The sequence below is a fragment of the Leuciscus leuciscus genome (assembly GCF_965113295.1).
Source record: "Leuciscus leuciscus genome assembly, chromosome: 2".
NCBI classification, from domain to species: domain Eukaryota; kingdom Metazoa; phylum Chordata; class Actinopteri; order Cypriniformes; family Leuciscidae; genus Leuciscus; species Leuciscus leuciscus.
In genome coordinates this window covers 50,340,433-50,362,407 of record NC_138726.1, presented here as the reverse complement: position 1 = coordinate 50,362,407, position 21,975 = coordinate 50,340,433, and the positions used below count along the sequence as shown (strand labels likewise).

At 34.2% G+C, this 21,975-nt stretch overlaps 3 protein-coding genes and 1 long non-coding RNA gene across 5 annotated transcripts in view; 1 reads left to right on the top strand and 3 right to left on the bottom strand.

Moving 5' to 3' along the window:
* Nucleotides 1–21,975, bottom strand: part of LOC309488163 (uncharacterized protein) — a 120,662-nt gene that overhangs the window by 43,022 nt on the left and 55,665 nt on the right. Inside the window, exon 8 of the mRNA XM_082156229.1 lies at nt 962–1,066. Within this exon, the coding sequence (XP_082012355.1) occupies nt 962–1,066 (105 nt within the window). The remainder of the gene's footprint in view (nt 1–961; nt 1,067–21,975) is intronic.
* Nucleotides 1–21,975, bottom strand: part of LOC309488272 (uncharacterized protein) — a 99,585-nt gene that overhangs the window by 72,623 nt on the left and 4,987 nt on the right. The gene's annotated exons all lie outside the window — the stretch shown is intronic.
* Nucleotides 3,875–9,917, top strand: LOC309492924 (uncharacterized protein; the record flags this gene model as incomplete). Its single annotated transcript, XM_082161963.1, has 4 exons — nt 3,875–4,059; nt 8,227–8,459; nt 8,538–8,894; nt 9,913–9,917. The coding sequence occupies 4 exons, from the start codon at nt 3,875–3,877 to the stop codon at nt 9,915–9,917; spliced, it is 780 nt and encodes a 259-aa protein (XP_082018089.1).
* LOC309488504 lies at nt 11,849–14,821 on the bottom strand. Of its 2 annotated transcripts, XR_014202138.1 has the most exons (6): nt 14,761–14,821; nt 13,667–14,024; nt 13,532–13,573; nt 13,276–13,407; nt 13,035–13,087; nt 11,849–12,486 (listed from the first exon to the last, which is right to left on the bottom strand). It is a non-coding gene; the product is annotated as an uncharacterized lncRNA (long non-coding RNA). The 2 variants fall into 2 exon arrangements; XR_014202139.1 differs by lacking the exon at nt 13,532–13,573.

Below are 21,975 nucleotides of genomic sequence, written 5' to 3'. Positions count from 1 at the left end.
TTTCCACATGTGTCCGCTAGAGGGACATCTTGAGCCATTTATAAATAATATTGGGCAGCATCACATTTCTTCAGGTATGTAGACTAATGCTATCCAATTCCTAGATATGATTGATTAAAATCTCAAATTACCTTCTACTTACTAATGTAGTCAAACTAATTTTTAAAGCGAGAGTCAGCTTGAGTAAAATGGACACAATTGTCACTTATAATTTAAGTACCACGGAGAGGGAATTCCACTTCTTTACTGCTTATCAGCTTCACACTTTTTCAACAAATCAGTCTATCTAAAATTGATGAACCCCCAATCAATATGTTAGCATGTGTAGATCTAAAATCTAGTCCAACAAGTTGATGCAGACATCCAAAAAAAAAAAAAAAAAAAACTGGTTTCCATGAAGGTTTCTTTCAATTACATTATTGTCAAACTGTTCATTTGACGGATAATTTTAGATAAAACTTAGGCATAGAATAATGTTTGAATCTTGAGTAGGATAATTAAGAGCTTAAAATATATATTGGTTTTATCAATTAAAGCACACGAAGAGTCACATTAAGAGTAGGGTTTTTTTGTGAACAATAGAGAATTTATTTTTAGTAAATTGTATTGATTCCTTGCATGTGCACATATTGAATTATCTGATGTGTTTTCCCCTGGGTCTTCTTGAAGTGGAGGGCTTTTGTTGAAAGCTCAATGCAGCATAATTCAAAGCATCTCTGTCTTCATCCTAGAACAGCAATTTTGATTCATTCAGTCACACAAATTGCCCATGAAGACATTATATTGAATTACAACAAATGGTATAAAACATGTGCTTACCATTAAGTGACTATTCTGAATGTTCTGAGTCCCATCTTGAAATGCATTAAGAACTGGAACACATAACTGCACGGTCATTGAAGGATGTTGATTTGACTGTTCAGACTTACATATTAGAGAAGAGTTATGCAGTAATTCCTACCTTTTCGTCGATGCTTGTACAACTGTGAGCCCAGAATTATGATCACAATCACCGATAAACAGTTTGAAGCTGCTAAAACTAGGGCAATTGTACTCCATGGTGTATCTGCAGATGTGAAAAATAACTTATTTTTAAAAGATATTAGTGATGCAACAACACCATGAGCCCACACAATTTTCTATTTTTATTTATGTAGCAAATTCAGTGGATACCTGGCCCTGGTGAATCTACTTTTCTTCCTTCTCCAAACAGTATCTCTCCACATGAGGCCACAGCGCAGTAATAAATCCCAGCATCATAGTGACTGATGTTCTTGGGCAGGTTGTAGACACATTTGTGTGTGGTAGAGTTCCCATCAGACCTCCTCTCACACTGAGCGTTCCTGCGTTCCTGAGTGTAAATGATTCCTGGAGGAGATTCTCCAGATTCATGTCTGAACCAGTAGACGTTGTGTTCTCCTGCACAGCTCTGAGTGACGACGGCACACTGCAGGGCCGCTGCAGACTCTTCTGGATGATCTGGATCTGTCTCAGGTCTCTGATGCTCTGAGTCAATGCTCAGCTGTCCATCTGAAAAGAAATAACAATAACATAACGCTTGTTTGAACAGACACAATGTACTGTATCTAGCACAGTCAGATTTAAGTGAATATTCTGCTTACCTTTAACAATGAGATCAGTGCTCTCCCCCAATCGGAAATTATAAACATATATAACACAGAAGTATGTTGCACTGTCTGATTCTTCTGTATTTGTGATGCTCAGATTAAAACTGCTCTCGTCTTTTGTTACAAAAAAGCGTTTATGTTTGTCAAAGCCATTTTCAAAGATGACAGGTAAACGTTGATATGATGAAACAATTGGAAGGGGTTTCTCTCCGACTCTTCGTTTGACCCAAACAACACTGTTTCTTGACTCTCTTGGTAAAATACAGGTGAAGGTAACACTGTCTCCAGCTTGAACAATCTTCAGACGATTCTGAGCCACGACGTCTGCATTATCTGAGCTGCCTAGAAAAATGTAATATGAAATGTCATGGCTGATAAAATGGTTAATATTGTTTGTGGTAGATTTGCTTCATTATGCATTATACTTACATTTTAAAAGGTAAAACAATAAGATGAAAAAAAGATGAATCATGTTTAGGAGATAGTTCCAAACAGTCTGATTTAGAACCTCTGAAGTGAATCTTCTAGGAAAATAACAATAATCTAAAGAAAACAATGGTTGAGTTATGCATTTCAAATTGCCAAATTAAACCTCAAATGGATAAACCGAGCAGAACATGATTTATTGTCTTAAATTAAACCACCTAATTTAGATATTATTAAATTGTTAGGGTACCTGACATTGTGTGGATCACAAATATTTTTTAAACACACATTTTAATGCAAGACGACATGTTGTTTATGCATATAGATATTTGGTAAAAAATCGTGTTTTGTAAAGCTGATAAAAAATAAAAAAAAACTGAAAATAGATCGATCCAATAGATCAGTCAGTCCAATTTGATTTATGTCTAGCATATATTTTCCAAATCAATGTAGCTTAACAATAGTTGTAGTTGACAGACAGGAACAAACAATTGACAAAAAATAAATAAACCAATTAAAAAAGGTATTAACAAAACTCCATAAAGTAAGAATAAAAAAAAAAAAAGAGGTTCTGTTTTTAGTCTCAACTTACAGACTTCATTAAAGATCACTGTTGGTTTTCATGTAGAGCCGATGACAGGTTTTATCTTCCTCCTCAACACAGTCCGAAAGAGAAGACAGAGAGAGATTCACCTTTATATACTGTACCTCCCTGTACTAAAGAAAAAACACATTTACAGTACATGATTCTATTGGCTGATTCATCTTAATGTTAGTGGTGTGTTCATGTTCATGGTGACCACATCTATAGTTTTCCACTAGATTGACACATTTAAAATGTAATTTGAATGCAACATCTACTATGAATGTTTATTGACAGAAATGAACATATTAACACATCAAAGTAGTTACAGTATATTTATTTAAATGTGCAGCATGGCATCATTTGTCACTCTATGATATTGGAAAGAGATGTTTGTTGCTTTTCATCAGAAGAGGCTGAATCTGTAACTGACAAATACTGAATTTCTACAAGGTTTCATGTGGAAACTTTTTTTTTCCAACAGTCAGACAACATCGGAAGTTTGTTTTTTCTTACTTCCTGCTTTCACACTTTGACCACAGCTGAAGGATCCTGCACCACTATTGTGCAACAACAGAAATTCATGACCAGAACTAGGCTAAGACCAGAACCAGTGTAATACTTTGACCTTTCAACCCCTGAAATGTTGTGTCTGTGCCTGCCTATGTTTTGCATCAAAATATAATGTTCAGAATTATATTTAATCAAACTTTAAAAAAAAAGTATGTGGGCAATGTGCCACTATGTAACTTTTTTTTTATTTGTTCAAAATCAACAACATTTTAAATAATAAATCAATACATCACCAATACGTGTTTTGCCTTATCCCGATTCAATATGGTAAGTCTATTATAAGTGCAGAATTGCATACATATGTCACTCACCCACGTGTGTCTCGTCATATCCGTAAATAGAGAAAAGTTACTTCTGCTACTTTGACGTGTGTCTGGTGTGGGAGTCTGCTGGCAAAAAGAGAATGAGCCCGAGCTTGTAATGCAACAAGAATCAACATTGGCTTTTATGAGATGGCGAGAACTGTGGGATTTGAACTGTTGTAAAATCGACTTGGAGACAACAGATGGGAAAGTTATTTTATTGAACAGTTAAATTGCCATATGTTGCTCTCTAACAGAGTTCATTGTAAATGTCATAATGACTGGATACGAGACAGGAAGCAATTGCAAGTGATTTATTCAGTAGTGCAAACAACAGTCCAAATGTGCAACAGTGCAAGCCGATGGGAAGAGTGACGCAGGGACTTCGATGGTCAGGATCCGTGAAGACGTGCAGTGAAGGTGACGGTGAGACAACGGGTGAATCCACAACGAAGACTGGGAACAGGAACACAAGGCAGGAACTGGACACCGGAACACCAACACGGACGACATCAAACAACGATCTGACAAGGATGATAGCACAACGGTAAGTATTTAAGGAGTCATGATATTGCTTGCAGCTGGTGATGTGATGATGATCAGCTGGAGCGGACACACGCGCTCACACAACAACATAAACACAAGACTAGAAGGAACAGAGAATGCATCTACCGTGACAGTAAAGCAGTATCTGTTGTGAAGGGTCAATTCATTTTGGTTGTTGTAGCGCTGCTGGAATTTATTTTCAAGAAAGTACCATGTCTATTAATGGATAAAGCTACAGTAACATCTTCAGCTAGTCAGCTTGAGATCCTGTCCATCTTAACTGGTTATATCTCTGAAGTCCAGTAGTGAATGTTTTATGAACAGTAGAATAACCATATTCATCCACACAGGCACACCGAGCTGAAGCACAACCAAAACAATGATCTTCTGCAAAATGCATGCAGTTTTGTTTCTTTAATCGCTAGAGGGCCAAAATTTAAAGTGCACCTTTCATTAGAAAGCAAATACTCACATAAAATGGAACATTTGGAGACAGAATAAATGCAACATTATTCATTATTTGGCATTATTATTCTGCCTTTCAGTTAATATTATTAATTATCACTCACATTTCTATTTGTACTGAAGTAAAATAAACTAAATAAAGTAAATAAAAAATAAATAAAAAAATTAACGTGATAAAAAAAAACATGCCATTTTGGCAGTTGTTGAACTTCCTCTATAGTTAAGGTCAGGAAAAAAAAAAAACAATGCATTTAATAAAATAAAAATAAAAAAAGATCCCCTCAGAGAGGTGTTTGTGGGCTGTGAATGAGTGTGGGCGGTGAGGTAAGAGCAGGTCGCCAGTCCTGCGGTTGGAAAAGTACAAAAAATATTCAGGTCACATGAACATCCTGATAAAGAAAGCATATCAATTTATTCATTCATCCATTTATTGAAACCTCTGCTCATGTTATGCAGTAATTCATCCGCCTTTTGTAAGCAGTTAAATTATTAGTAGTTTACACGATTTTGAAATGGTATAATTTATTCCTGTGATCCAAAGCAACATTAGCAAAAGCAAACAGACACTTTATATAATCCTTAAGCCATTTGTTAGAGTGAAGTAGTATTAAATTAAATGAAGTTTACCTCAGAAAGTCTAAACGTATGTTTATTTCATCCTTTCATTACAGTTTATACTGCATGAGGTTCCTCAATGTGAACGGGAAAGGGATCATTTCTTCTTTTAGGGCATAAGGGAAACAACATTAAGAGTGAGAATCCATCGGCCTGGTCATTCTGCTTCTGAATGCACAGCAAGCCTTATGCCTATTTTAATGTCCTCAGGGTAGCTTTTAATACATTTCTCCACCAGAAGGAGCTTGTGTGCACGTCTTGTCAATCATACCATATCTGTCTTCCTGTATTATTGCATATACATATTTCCCTTTCAAAGGCTTATAAGTGCTTGAATGCTTGTAACAAGTACGATCATGTACCATCTGAGATTTGCTGCTACTTATAAAAACGTTTTTAAAAGGGCATATTATCAATTCAGGCAAATGGGACACATATTGTAGTCTAGTACTAATATACAGCAAAATTATCACAATTTGAATAGTTATAGTATGAGAGATTCCTATTCAGAACAAAGACATAAATTGTCTTAATATTTACTGCATGAGTTAACTGCATATTAATCATTATTTGCACATAGACAATAACCTCTGTCCTCATCGTTGTTTGTTTGCAGGTAAAAAGACTGTTACAATATAGTAATTATAGTATAAATGTTTTTATTGTAAAATACAATTATAAAACACACAATTACTGTACTTCAGATATCTACAGTGTGTAAAATAAAAAATAACTTATTTTGACTCATGGTCTGCATGGACGTGTCAAAGGTCAAGATGATATATCAGTACAATCTGTTACTGAATTCATAATTATATTGCACAAAGTAAATCTACGTGCTCTAGTTTATTAATGGGGTTTGTCATATATTTGTGAACAATGATGTCATCAATTTCTGGATAGATTCAGTATCTAATGAAATCATGCTACCTTCTTTACAAAAGCAATATGACTTTATGAGGCAATTTAACACAATTGCAGCACATGTTGTAGCTGTGATGTAATCTAATTCAGTGGAGAAATAAAGGTCCCACTTTATATTAAGTGTCTGTACTAACATAAAAAAATTAATAATATGATACAATGCACTTATTGTGTACATACATGTACATACATATATAAAATACCTGCATGGAATCACATCGGTAACCATTTCTGTAATTACATGTATAATTACACTGTTGACTCTTCCCTAAACCTTAACTCACCCTTAAACCACACCTGTCCCCAATAGCAGCAAAAGTGTTTTTCCATATAATATGAATTCAATATAAGTGCATTGTACTGATTTATTGATGTTAGTACATAGTAAAGAAAGCTAATGTAAAGTGTGACCGAAATAATTCAACAGAAAGTCAACCAGTCTCACTCACTCATTTCTTTATTAATTTATAATGTACATTATTTGATGCACATTCAAACGATAAATTCATAAATGGACAGGACAATGATTATGGATAACTTATTTGATAGTTTGATAGTTCAATCATCATTTCAGGTTTTGGTCTTGGTATCTGACATAGGAAAATGACAACTTTTATAGCTTCTAAATAGAAACCTCTGAATACTGTGTAAGCAAAACTTACTCATTGTTATCTTTCATGTGTATATATTGAATTATCTTGTGGATCACTTTCGCTGGGTCTTCTAGAGCTGGAGGGATTTTGCTGAAAGCTCACAGCTGTATAATTCAAAGCATCTGAGTCATCAGCCTGGCATAGAACATTAAGTATTAATCATTCAGTCAAACATATTGCCTGTATATTGCCTATATATATATATAGTTTCCTGTATTTCCTGAGTGACTGACAGGAAGAAGCTGTTCAGTACAGACTGCAGAGCCTCTGAGGTGAACATCAGAGGATAACATTTAACTTTAGCACTGACATAGTAAAACTGTATTAAGATTTGTATAAGTTGTATACCTGCAGTATAAAATAATAATAATAATAATCCAAAATACATTATGCACAGTACATGTTTACCCAATCCACTTGTGATAAGTGTAAGTATATACACACACACAATATATACGGTCACTGTGACTTTGCCAACATGTTCCTGGTTCAACATATTTTAATGATCCTGGAACAACATTCCTGTCTGAAAATTTGGTCCTACCCCTACCCATAAGTAACCCATAAAAAAATCATATGGAAATGATAGGTGAATAACACTGATGTAGAAACACCTAACCCTGGTTGTAAGCCTAAACTTGTCCCTAATATCTGATTGGTTGATTGGAATGTTAAATGTTAAGCTACTGTTCTGGGAGCTGGGGTTCAAAACAATCTAACTGCAAAACTGAGTGCCCTGGAGGAAAGAGTCCCATAGCATTTTAGAGAAATGCTGGACAATAGAATTAGAGGTGTCTGAGTGTATCTTTGTACATGCAGATCAGCATCAGAACTGTAGCTTGCACATATAGCGATTAACCAATTTATCAGCTAGGCCTTTTAATTAGCCGATACTTGCCTATTTTGAGAGTATTGGGCATTTAGAAATAGTAGAACACTCTAAATGGGTTTAATTGGCAGCTTATGTAACATTTAGGACTGTGTTTCTTGTGTAATTCATCAATGTCATCGCCATACAGGTACAAGTGTATGTAAAGAGAGTCTATTAAAGGAAATTGGTTCTGCCCCGTCTCTTAAAACAGCCTGCAGTGAAACATCAGAGTGTCAGTCTTTGTTCTTTGAACTGCTGTGCATAAAAGAGGAAGCAGTCTGAAGACTTGCCATCAAATGGACACTGTCCACCATATAACCAGGAGCCTTCAGTTCTCTTAAGTACAATATTTGAATTATATATGATATAATCTGAGCTGAATTTACTGACTCTACTTTTTCTGTGAACTGCAATCACTGTTAGTGGATTATAATATTAATTCTGACATCTTTCTTTTAAGGTTGTAAGTAAACCCTTTAAACTTTCAAGACCTTTATCAAGTTAATCATTGCATATTATTTTTTATTATTTTGACATAATACTGTTTTGTATTTTTATTTCCAACATTTCTGAGGTATTTTATCTTATTAAAGTACTAATGTTAGTAGGGTAAGTTTTTCAATTGTTAGTAATCTAAAAGTAGTTCTTTTGGCAAGAAACCACTTCTTATGGCATATTCAGACCATGAATCAGGAAGCGTTACATATCAAAATGGCTTTAACAAGACAAATCGATACTTTATCAGAATTGGAAGAGGCTCTTTTAATTTGAGCATCATTCACGTGGAGGAATATGATTTTGCAAACTACTATTGTGCTGTGAGTTTCTTGAACATTATTACATTTGGTGAAGGGACGATTCTGCTACCTAAAGGTGAGTCAATGACAATATTTGACTGCACATAAATGAGTATTGTTTTAATGTATTTACAGAATATTGCATTTCTTTCAGAAAGGGACAGAAGAAGAAGCACCACTGTTCTCCAGGAGCCTGTGTTTGACAGACTTCATCCAGGAGATTCAGTGACTCTGCAGTGTTCGGTCATCAGTGAGATCTGTGCAGGAGAATACAGCGTCTACTGGTTCAGACATTCATCAGGATATTCTCAACCAGGAATCATTTACACTCATAATAACAGGAGTGATCAGTGTATGAAGAGCTCAGAGAACGGCGGCTCTTCTACCCAGAGCTGTGTCTACAGTCTCCCTCAGACCAAACTCAGATCATCTGATGCTGGGATTTATTACTGTGCTGTGGACACATGTGGGAAGATACACTTGGGAAATGGAACTAAATTTACTATTCGAGGTACAGCAATAGCTATTTGATTTTGATATATACATTAGTTATAGTTACATAATGCAACATACTGTATAGTACCACCTTCAGTCAGACTCAGCCAATTAATAATTATTCATATCTCTTTGTATTTATGTTGTTACATGAACTCTTAAATCTATGTTATCATTTCAGCATCTTCGACCTTTTGGAATCCAGTAGTTTTAACCCTGTTGACAATAAGCGTAATATCCATGATTGTGAACATAATTCTGGTGAGACTGATTCAAAAGAAGCTCAAAAAAGGTAAATATATTAAAATAATCTCATTGCAAAATTAAATAATAAATAATAAATATTAATCTCTAAATTGCTATTTTTAAAATTCTGATCTGTGTAATTAACAATGTATATTTCAATATTATCCAAAGAAGTTTTGAAACAACCCAGAAATCAAAGGAATCAGGCAGTGGCGTAGGTTTGATTTTGAAATTGGTGGGGACGGGGACATCAATATATAAATATATTTTAAGTTTTGATCGAAATTATTGCTAGGGATATATCAGTGTCACTGGATATTGGTAGGGACACGTCCGTAGCGTCCCTACTAAATTCTACGCCCCTGGAATCAGGTAATCTAATTTTATTTTCCCTGTAATTTATAGGGAATGAAAATAATAAATGTTTTATAACACATTGCATGACTTCCAAAAAAAAAAAAAAATATATATATATATATATATATAATATATTGTGGATCAAGCTCTAGCAACTAGATTAAAGCAGTTTTTTCCAAAGTTTTGTTTTTAAGTTTTGCATGTATTTGATAAAAAATAAAAAACACAGTAGTTCTGTAATATTTTGAAATATTGTTACAATTTAAAATACCCTTTTTATCATAATAATAATTTTTAATGTAATGTATTCCAGTCTTCAGAGGCACATGATCACACTATATTTGAAATAGATATTTTTTTTTTTTTAACAATCTTAGTCTTTACTGTTTTCTGTGATGTAGGCTGATCATGTTTGTATTTTTCCTGTGCAGGTTAAGGAAACAGAGGCCTTAAATTATTGTAGCGAGAATGACAATGACATCCGGTCAGCTGCTTTTCAAATTAATGAATCCTGATCTCGCAAACACATCCTTCTTGTCTGAGAAGACAAGAGGTCTGTTCACGTCCTGCACTGACGCCCCTAAGTCTGCTTGGACTGTCAAAATTGCAACTTTATGGCTCTTCAGAGAGACATTTGAGTCACACATTGCATTAAACAGAAGGAACCCTGTTGTTTAAAATCCCCCCTCTCTCTAAAACCCACATGCCTTTGAATCACGTGACAAGCCTTAAAGGGATAGTTCACTTTGAAATTAATTTTTGGTATGTTTTAGCTTACCTCAAGGGCATCCAAGATGTAGGTGTCTTTTTTTCCGCAGTAGTTTCAATTTTGATATTTTTAGGTCAAACCGTTCTTGTCTGTCAGTCATATAATGCAGGTCTATGGTCACTGTCTCAAAGAGCATGCACAGAGTCCAAATTAAACAATTCCCCATCATAAGTACACATTGTTCATAGATATATACACTAGATGTCGCCTTAAAGACATAGACAAGGCGACATCTAGTGTGTATATATCTATGCACCAGTCTGCGTACACGTCAGATCAGATCACTCGGACATGGCTGTGTATAAGTGGTAAAAACGATATAAATACTGTTCGTTTTCTCACACAAACCGCTCGTTTCGTGTCTTAGGCCATCAATGTGTACTTGCGATGGGGAATTGTTTAATTTGGACGACGGGGAATTGTTTTAATTTGGACTCTGTGCATGCTCTTTGAGACCGTGACCATAGACCTGCATTATATGACTGACAGACAAGAACGGTTTGACCTAAAAATATCAAAATTGAAACTACTGCGGAAAAAAAGACACCTACATCTTGGATGCCCTTGAGGTAAGCTAAAACATACCAAAAATTAATTTCAAAGTGAACTATCCCTTTAAGGTTTTCTAAAAGACCAAAGAGCTCAAATGAACTCCATTGAAAACCTGGCAAGAAGAGACTGTTTATTCACAGATCACACTTATTATTCACAGATTATTATTATTAGCATTAGCAGTTTTTATAGCAATGATTTTGATGAGTATTCTTTTTAATTAAAAGATTTCTGTTGCTGACATATTGCTTTAAGAAAATTCTTGTGAATTTTTACAAATATGTTTAAATGTATAATGAAAATGAAATAGTATTTTGAGGATTAAAGGATTCAAAAATTATATGAAAGTCTGCCTGAGTCTGTAATTCATTAGTAATAGAGTACAGTATACAGGAATATATTTAAACTCACAAGATGACCTGATAAGTATACACCCATTCCTTTTTATTTTTATTATTTTATTTTATTTTATTATTTTATATTAATTTTTTTAAACAAAATTTAATTCACCATTCAGTTATTGAGAGTGATTACACTATATAGTTCTGCTCATGAGTTTACATAACCTTTGAGGATATGCAAGATCTTAATAATATTATCAAAATAAGAGAGAGATCATTTTTTATTTTATTTAGTACTGTCCTGAATGAGCATAACAGATGTTGACAAAATAAAAACAAGACAAAATAACTATTTACACAAATGAACCAGTTCAAAAGTTCGTAATATTGTGAGTTGTGTGCTGATGATCAACGACTGTTTTTATGTTTTGTGAAAGTTTTTCCATCAGTCCCTTGTTTGTCATGAGCACTGTTCTTCAGAAAAGCCCTCCTGTTTTTATAGCATTTTTCTGCATATTTTAACCCATCTTTTGACACTAATAATAACTGAGGGATTCATACACAAATATTAAAAAGATGAAAACATTCACTGGAGCTCAAGATGGCAACATAATGCATTAAGAACTGGGGGTGTACACTTTTATTATTTTGTATATATATACAGTATATATGTGAAGATAAAATAAGTACAATTTAACCCAATCATCCAATTTATAAAGTTTACTCACACCGGCTCTTAATGTATATTCTGCAAGGGGTATGTAAACTTATTAGCAGAACTGTACATCCCAAGTTTGTTTCAAATTCACGTGTTCAGTTGATTGACTGTACATAATTTACATTATCAGGTCTCACAATGACAGTAGATCAGATCCTGCTGTCATAAACGACAAACAGAGGATGCATCTGTAGCAGAAATATATACCACAAAATCTACATTTAGACTGTTTAATGTTGCAGAAGTGCCATAAATGCATTTACACTGGCCCCAGAGTCGTCACTGCTTTATGCCCCTCTTGTGGCGGCTCTAAACTCAACTCAAATTTTTATTTAAAAAGCACTTACAAAACTGTAAATATGGACCAAATCGCTAGACATAAAATAGCATAAAATCACAACATCGTTCACAACTACAGTCAACAGCACAACTAGCTACACAGTTAGTGTATTTAACATAAGCAGAGATTCAATTGTGTTTTGTGACAAACGGTCTGATAATCTGTGGATCAGCGTGTGGCAGCGTAAATAACGTTTGGTTCCACCTCCCTCATGTTTCTTACTGGTCTTCTGCTCTTCTTCTTGTCTAAACTTAGAGCTGCATAGTTCAAGTCTTCATCTTGCTCCTGGCAACACGAATAAATAAAAAATACAAACATGCTATGAATGTACACAATCATATAGGCGAAACTGGGGAGGTTTGTAACACTTTTTTTAACCATAAAAACATGGATATTATTAAAATTTTTGTACACGCATTAAACAAATTTACGTATACCAACCCCCTTCAATCCACTCTCAACTCCATCCCATTTGCACTTTAATTAAAAGAAATTCGGAAAAAACCCTGATCGAAATATGTGCTAACAATTGAAACTAACATAAAGTGCGCATGTTAGTCACTTTCATATTGTGTAAAATGTCAGATTTTACACATATTGTCTTCAATCTTTGTGTGTATAGAAAAAGTAAATGCAAAAATAGTGTTCCAACCCCTTGTCTTCTCAGCCAATTTTTTTTTTTTTTTTTTGAGGTATAATTTTGATTATATGTATTCACAGGAACTTGCAGTCTATAGGGATTTCATCGATGTAGCTCATTTTTTAACCCTGTGTTACAACCAGCCTCCCCTATAATAGAAACAACAATAATTTGACACAATACAAAACAATACCCTTTTCTGCAGCTGTTTGTTCATCTCTTCATTGTTACCATGGCGCTGAGTATCTAAGAAAAATAAGACAGTCCTCAATATTATTTACTTTCACATGGAAGCACTTTTCATTCATGCTGATTTGGTAATATCATCATTGATAACAGCAGTACAGAGACTTATTATGAAGGAATCTATTGGTAAAGGTTTTTGCTAGTATAATTAGTTATTAGTTTAAGGTGCTACTGTGATGTTTACGTGCCTTGTTTCTGCTTGTTTCTTTCCTTAATCCTGATTAAGACTACAATCGCAAAGGGAAGCAAAACCAAGCCGCTCAAGACCAGTGTGAGTGTATAATAGACGTGGCAGGATCTTGAAGTTTCTTCCGCCGCCCCTGTTAAAACCATTCAAATAAATAAAAAAGAGGAGGAAAGACGAACAAGATTATGTAAGCTAGAAATAAAGAAAAGTTGGATGAGTGTCAAATTTAGTTTCTCTTTTAACTGTAAGACACATACCACAATCCACATTTGCAATATCCTCATTAAACTGATTACTCTCTTTTGAAGATAAAAAAGAATAAAAAAAAAAGTATTAGTAACTGAATAGCAATGATACTGAATATGAATCAGTTTAATAGACTCATGTATTACCATTTACTACCACTAACTGTATTTGGTTGTGAAACTTCATGTAGTTCGTCAAAAAAACTTCCACAGTAAAACATTCCAGAGTCAGAGACGTCAACATTGACAATCTTCAGGGAAGAAAATGTTTTGTTCGCTGACATCTCCATATGATCCTTCTTAAAGCCATTAAAATATATGGAGTCCCATTGTTTTTTGTTCACAAATTGAGTAACAATGCAAAGTGGAAGAGATCCATTAATCTGCTTGAACCAGGCGACGTAACTGGGTTCTGTCAAGATGTTTGAACACAGAAGAGAGACAGTAGTTCCACTGTTCACCGTTTTCACTGAAGTTAAAGATGTTCGTTTTACAAAGATGATGCCTGAAAACAATCAATAATGTCATAAGAAGAAAAGTAGAAGACGTTGATTCAGATTCAAATATAAGCTGCGTTTTGCATTTAAATTGCATCTAAAACATTGTGTTGCATCATGTCTGAAATTACAAAGTCATCACAAATGTGACAAAGTACTTTCAATGATATAATGTGACTTTCTTCTGCGGAACTCAAAAGAAGATATTATGAAGACTGTTGGTGTCCAAAAAAACATAGTTTGAGACCTTTTAAAAATGTCAAATTAATAATATATAAAAATACACAGAGACATTCCTCAAAATATCTTCTTTTGAGTTCCACGAAGAAAGTCAGTCCTTCAGGTTTGAAACAATTATTGATTAAATTATGACAGAAATTTCATTTTAGTTGGACGAACTCTTCCTTTAAAACTGCGAAGGAAATATATGTAAATGGACAGTGACAAGATTGTTCTGAATCTAAAAGTAAACGCTACACTACGTGATGTTTCTCTATACTTCTTGGAAATAACTTTGCCCTGTGTTTTCAAAACCAGTTAGGCCTATTTAATGAAAGTTAAATGGCAAAGCATTGGCAAATTATATGATATAAACAGATTTTATAGAACATATACTTATGTTTTTGTGCAGTATATTACACAGTGTATATAGAAGCTACACATTGATAATTATTATTTAAATTTATGGTAAACATTCTGTTTCATTTTCCCAAATTCTATAGCAAACATCATAAATGCATTTACCTATTAAAAAGAGCATCAGAGGATTTGTTGCAAACAAATTCATCTTTACGTTCCAGTCCAATCGACTCAACTGAGGAGAATTGAATTGAGCTTTATTTATTTGAAGGGGGAGTGGCTTTTACTCTGTACTTGCTCCAGTCTGTATTAAAGCAGACTTTAATTTGCTATGTATATCACAACTTTGAAAGAGGGCTTGAGGGGTTTCTAAAACTCGTGTTGCAATGTTATGAAATAATAAAAATGATTATGAACTCGTTTCTCTCGAATTCTCTAGTTTTCTTTTTGCAGAAAGAGAAAAAAAATCAGCATCACAGCACTTCTGAGTAGATCCATGTAGCTAGACCTTAAATTAGTTTAAATGTATAAGATAACAATAAAATATGCCAATAAAATTAGTTATTTAAAATCTTGCATTTGGCACCATCAAATTGAACTGAAGGCTAAATGATGTACTAAATGTGAGTGTCTAAATCCAAATATATATAAGCTTAATGGCAGATTTCCATGCCTCTGTTACATTGCTAAATCTTACAACATTCTCAAAACAATTAAAATAAAGCTCAGCCATTAGGTGGAGACATTTCTGTCATAGTATTGATTATAGTGAACAAGTGAAATGTCGTCTGAGCTGGCCAGCCTATAGGCCTATAAAAAGTAAATTGGCAATTTTTTTTCAGTTTTTTCATGTTTTATAATGTTTATTCAATACAAATGAAGAAATCCATAATGAGGAATGCAATACATGTAAGTAATATATATATATATATATATATATATATATATATATATATATATATATATATATATATATATATATATATATATATATATATATATGTGGGCTACTAGCTAAATAACACATTTGTGCACAATAAATAAAGTCATGTTTTTAGAGCATTATGAAATTGAATGTAGCTAATCATCTTATTTTTTATTTAATTAAAAATTGTCTTTCTTTTTTTAAAAATATGTAAGCACAGTGATTGTAGACCAACCACCCCACAGACCACATGGCCGTGTTTAAACATAAGCAGCCTCTCATCAAATGAAGTGGCAGAGTTAGAAACAAAGAATCATTTCCTGTAGGGAGTGACAGGAAGTAGCAGTTCAGTGTAGAACGAGCCCTGGTGACGTGAACTTCAGCGGACCAACACACACTGAATGAGCTTTACCACAGTTTAACAGTGCCAATAGTTGATACATTTTATTATTTACCAATACATTAGCAATAACTGTTACATGTGATTGGGTCTACACTATAGTTATGATTGGTTGTTTAGCTTCAGTGTGTCATGCATGCTTACAGTACACTATGCTATTTTAATGAGCAGAAATACAAGGTGTTGTTTATTTAAGGTGTGTGTGTGTGTGTGTGTGTGTGTGTGTGTGTGTGTGTGACTCAATACTGAGATGTATGACTTTATTACATATAAACCATATAAACCGATTTGTGACACATTTATTTGTTTGTTTGTTTGTTTAAAATATCCCTTACAAATTCTGCTTTTTCATTATGTTTTGACTATATTTGTGCGGCGTGTTTCAAACAGTGCAGTTCCACCTACTTTTATAAAAAAATAAAAAAATAAAAAACACACAAAATCAGCCGGTTCTGAATATAAATATTTTAGGTTAAAAATTCATATGAATGCGTAACATTTATATTATAATATATTATAATATTTAAAAATGACCACTCTTTTTCATTTTCTATATTTTTTACATTTTAAAGTGTAACATAAATATAAAATAAAAGTAAAAATAAATGTAAACAAATCCCAGTAGCCTCTCGAATAATATGAAAATCGTACAAAGGTATAAATTAAAAGAATTGGCAAAAGGCTTTAAAATAGTTTTTTTTTCTCTTTTTATTCTTCTCTTGTCTGATGTTGGTAGAAGCAGTAGCATGACACTTTATACACTTGTGGTTTTGGACTATGAGCCCAGGCCACAAAAATAAACTCACAGTCACCTAGTAAGATCGAGAGTGGAAAGAAAGTGCTCACACCTCAGCGGCTGAAAGTTTCCATTGTAATAGCGACTGACTAAACTGCAACTCCGTGATGTTTGACCTCGGGTTTTAGGCTGGCTGTGTTAAGTAAAAGGCCTAGTGTGTAGTTAAACAATTTCACACTATCACAAATGCTATTGATATTTAAACTGGCTTTCACATCAATCACAAATCAGGAAAAAAAATATTAATCTACTCTAATGCAAGACATCAGGATCCCATATAAAGCTTTAACAGGTTTAACTGTTTCAACACACCTCTTCATAAGCTGCATTTCAGCACCACGGACAGAGACACATTATATTGGTTACTTTTCACATTATTTACTTACTTTTTTTTTTTATCAAAGTGACCAAATAAAAGGTGTGTGTATACTTTGATGGATGTTATATGATTAGATACAACTTGCAGTTAATCTTTAGTTGTAAGATGAACTAAGACCTAAACCAGGTGCTGGAAAGAGATTAAATAAGGTTGTTATTATGCAACAAAGACAAGGCCAAGCAATCTGCTCATTGATTTTTAAAAAAAATGTTCTGCAGGCCTTGACTGTGTGACCCAAGTAAGTAGAACGAGTCTGAGAAGAAAGATGGATGACTTGGCTGGGAAGAAGAATTGTCCAGTTTTTAGATGTCCTCAATGCCAGGTTTTCTCTTATAGTAGTGATGAGGACAGAATGAGTATGGTTTTTATTGTTTTCACCATAGCAGTTGTACGATTCAGCCCAGTTAAAATTGATGGCAGTATAAAAATATGCTACTTTAAAATTTGTATTAACTCTTTGTACATTCATATTTTTAGTTGCACAACTTTATCACCAAAGATCGCATAATGGTAATCATGGGATTTAGTCATGTGTTTGACTGACTTTTTGACAACAGTCACAATGCACCACAAAGCAAGATAAACACTCAATAAACAAATGTTAATAGTAACTTTTTTTCGATAGTCCACTTTAGACGTAAAAAACTTTGCAAAAACTGTAAATAACTACGTCAACTAACAGTCATTGATTAGAGTGTTAGTAGACTGTCCAACACTATCTAACGACCAATTCGTACAAATTTGTGGCTAATTCGTATGAATTCGTACGACCTCACTCGTACGAATTTGTACGATTTGTCTAAATGTAACTCTTGTATTTTTGTAAATCTGTTTATGCCATGAAAATAGCCACAGATGCTGACATGGCATTAAATAAAACTATACTGTACTGTACGAAACGTGGGCCACGTTGATTTTGTCCTACACAGTTTACTATAACAGCTGTTCTTTATTATTCTGTAGGCTATAACAGAGAAGGAAAAGCCATCAGGTTGGGGCAACTTAAGATACTTCAGTTTCTAATCCCAGAGTTATTAATATGTAGGCTACACATAATTATTTTAATTTTTTAACTTTTAAACTTAAAATTAGTCTTTCCTGTTCTGTTTCTTTTTCAAAACTGCATCAATGCATTTGCTGCCGTATCGATACAGAATCATCCATATTTATATATTGCTGTATTGATATTTTGAGCACAGCCCTATTTAAAGCCTTGTTCCATGTGCCCCCTTTTATACTTTGAGCACCTGCCCCTCCAGAGGTCTCTGCACGGCCCTGGTCTAAACCCACGTGATGGGTAGGTTTAGGGGCGGGGTCAGGGGTAGGTCATTCGTATGAATTCATACGAATTGGGCAATTCGTAAAATATGTACGATTTAGCAAAAATCGTACTAATTCGTACGAGTGAGGTCGTATGAATTTGTACGAATTAGCCACCTTGTTGAATTGTTACGAATTGGTCGTGAGATCAGGTTGGACTGTCTGAAACGCCCTGGTTGCGTATGCAACCCACCGTTCCCTGGAGGAGAGATTGGAGGACGTAGTCCCATTCAGTCGACGTCGACTACGTCTGACGTTCTCGACTGAAAGGGAACTAACACTTTGTTATGCTCCCCACCAGACATTCTCCTGACTGTAACTTTGCACCTACATGTCAACTAGCAGTCATTAAATTATTACTAAACTGTCTGCCTAATATCTGCTAACACTTTATTTTGATATCCGTCTGCTTAATTTCTGCTAACACTAACCTAATAGTCTACTAATATCTACTATCTAAATAAAGTGTAACCACATGAATTCTGCATCTTCAGCCAGAAGATTTGGTTAGTTTGCACTTTGTTTGCTGCAAAGCTCATGAAAGCTTCCAGTGTATGGAGTTGTAAACCGTTTTTTGATTCATCTTAGTAATGTTATGCACCACATGGGGAATTTACCCTTTACTGTGATGATCATTTATTTTCAGAAACTATGTGGTCATGATGTCAAACTGATACTTTTATCTTGTGTGTCATACCTATGCGTCTCAACGCCACACGCATGTTTACCGAGCCTCAACAGTAACAAACAGCAAATGAACACCTTACCTGCACATTAAACAACTGATCAGCTCAGTTCATCAGATTATCTGATCATCTTGAGACTGATATCTGATTTGGGTTTATTTTAACATCAGTGTTAGCCCAAACCACCAGCTTTTGCACAAACAATGCATAGGGTGTGACAGCGACTGAGGCTCCAACCAGAAGACAGATTGTTAGCCGCATCACTTCCTGTGGAGGAGTGAGAGAGAGAAGCTGCTCAGTACAGAGAGAGAAGTGTAGATGTGAACTTCAGCGGACCAGCATTGACATTCGCCAATGTGTGAAAAATCTGATTGATCTAACCAACACTTTTAAATACATTAACACTTTTAAAGATGTATGTGTCAGAGCAGAGTTACTGTTTAAAGTGTCTTTCTTAAAAGAAAAAGTTTATTAAAAACAGTTATTTTAGATTGCGTATTCAAATCATTTTTCAATTATTATTAAAATAAAAATGAAAACAAATATTGCATTTAATAAAAATAAAAAAATGGACAGATAAAAAATTAAGAAAAATTAGATCATGAGAAGCTTGTTTGCACTTTGGCACGTCTCTTTGTACATGCATTGCTTGCGCACATTGTGGTTTGATCATTTTCCAACCACAGGACTGACCTCTTACTTCTGTTTTGAAGCCCCTCTCTGAACCAAAACCACAAAAACATCCTTCACAACAGACAAACATTTCTGCTTAATTAAAGAAACACAACCCCCTTCTCAGTGTACTACTGACTATGGTTTTTTATGTTTTTGTTTTTTATTTTATTAAATGTAAACAAATAAATAGCATGAACCTCTGATGCAGCATAAGCACATTGAAAACGATTGTCTTCTTACATTTTTGCTGAATTAATTTGTTGATTTGCATGTTAACTCATGGATGTGTTTCACTGGGTTACTTAGAAGATGTGACAAAGAGTATACATTTAATGAACCAACTGATCTTGCTTATCATATCAATATCTGAATGTATGTTGTGAACAGAAATACTGCTACAGTTGATCTGCCTTACCTTATCCTTAGTGTTTAGTCAAATAAGATTCTGCGCTGATAAATGCATCTCATAGAGTTTGAGAAATTTTGAAAATAAAGACAACCATGTATGTGTACATCCTAGGAATTCAATTCTGAAATGGTCTCTTGAGAAAGCACTTTGAAATAAGGAAAAATATGTGATTTAGGAAGGCAAATTTGATCTTGTGGTATTTACACAGCAGATTATAATTTTCACCACATAACAAGCTGTGAAACTGAATATTTAATCTTTAAAAGCGATGTCACCCAGCAGTGTAAAATGTGTTTTGTTTCTGCACATGAGCAGACATGTGACAAAGACCTTTTGCAGACTTTCACATGTTGACCTCTTCTACACCACATGAAAAGAGGCAGCTCTCTATTACAGCGCTATTAGCTGAACATCATCTTAGCAGTTCTCACTTTGCACTGAGTGGCTTCTTCCTGTCTCAGGTTCTACAGGAAATGATGCGTCTAATTGCTCGCTCTCTGACTGGAGCCACATCGTTGCACAGTCACGCTTGTGTGGTTGAGAACATACCTGTCAATAATGTATCTGAAACATACTCACTTCAGAGTCTGAGATCACAAACAATACAATGTTTACTGCGTTGACACAGTATTAGAAAATGACAAAAGCTTTGTGAATTTCTATAAAATGTTACAGACCAAGAGTATAATACAACTTGGTTGTCTATAATTTTTCTATAATGGTCTGTGCTTTTAATATGTTTTTCATTTACATATGACTTTAACACTGAGATTGGTTTCATGGGTTAATTCATAGTGTTGTGGCTTTGTCCTAAAAACAACAACAAAAAAAGAACTTAGGGGAAAATACAATCACACACTGCCCTCTATTGATACTTCTTGTCACTTGCTGTCAACATCCTCACCAAAAGCAAGAAACTCAGTGAGTCGTATTACTGTCAGGGAATCCATTCTACTTGATTACCAAATTTTCCTATTTTATATACAATGTAAAAAAAAAAAATCCTGCTGCTTTTACAGAAAATAAAAAAAGGCATCTTGCCAGAATAACGCTGTAAAAATATAGTAAAAATGTAAACATATTTACAGAACAATCAGTACATTTTACTATTTAATACAGTAATTTACTTAATAAATTAATAAACTGTTAAATCCAACAGCTGTAAACCTGTAACTCCAGTCAAACTGTAAATGTTACAATTTAAAGGAACACGCCGACTTTTTGGGACTTTAGCTTATTCACCGTATACCCCAGAGTTAAATAAGTCCATACATACCCTTTTCATCTCCGTGCGTGTCGTAACTCTGTCTGACGCACCCACCGCTAGCCTAGCTTAGCACAAAGGCTGGAGGTAAACGGCTCCATCTAGCATACTGCTTCCAATAAGTGACAAAATAACGCCAACATTTTCCTATTTACATGTTGTAATTTTTGTATAGTCACAGCGTGTACAAATAACAAGGTCACATGAGACACAGCTATCATCAGAAGGTGAAGCACTGCTTCAGTAATAACCATCATTTCATTTGAGCAATTCTGAAAATTTTTTTTGATCAGTAATTATTAATGGGCTGATATATTGTAGTGACTAAAAAACAGTCACAGTAAATATTTTCCTCAATATCTTATTGCAATAATTACATGCTGCATGTATAAACATTTTGATTTGCTTTGTTCATGTAATAAACATTAACATCTACAATAATTTAAACATTCTGGGCCCTATTTTAACGATCTGAAATGCAAGTATCAAGCGCGAAATGCAAGTAACTTTGTGGGTGGGTCTCGGC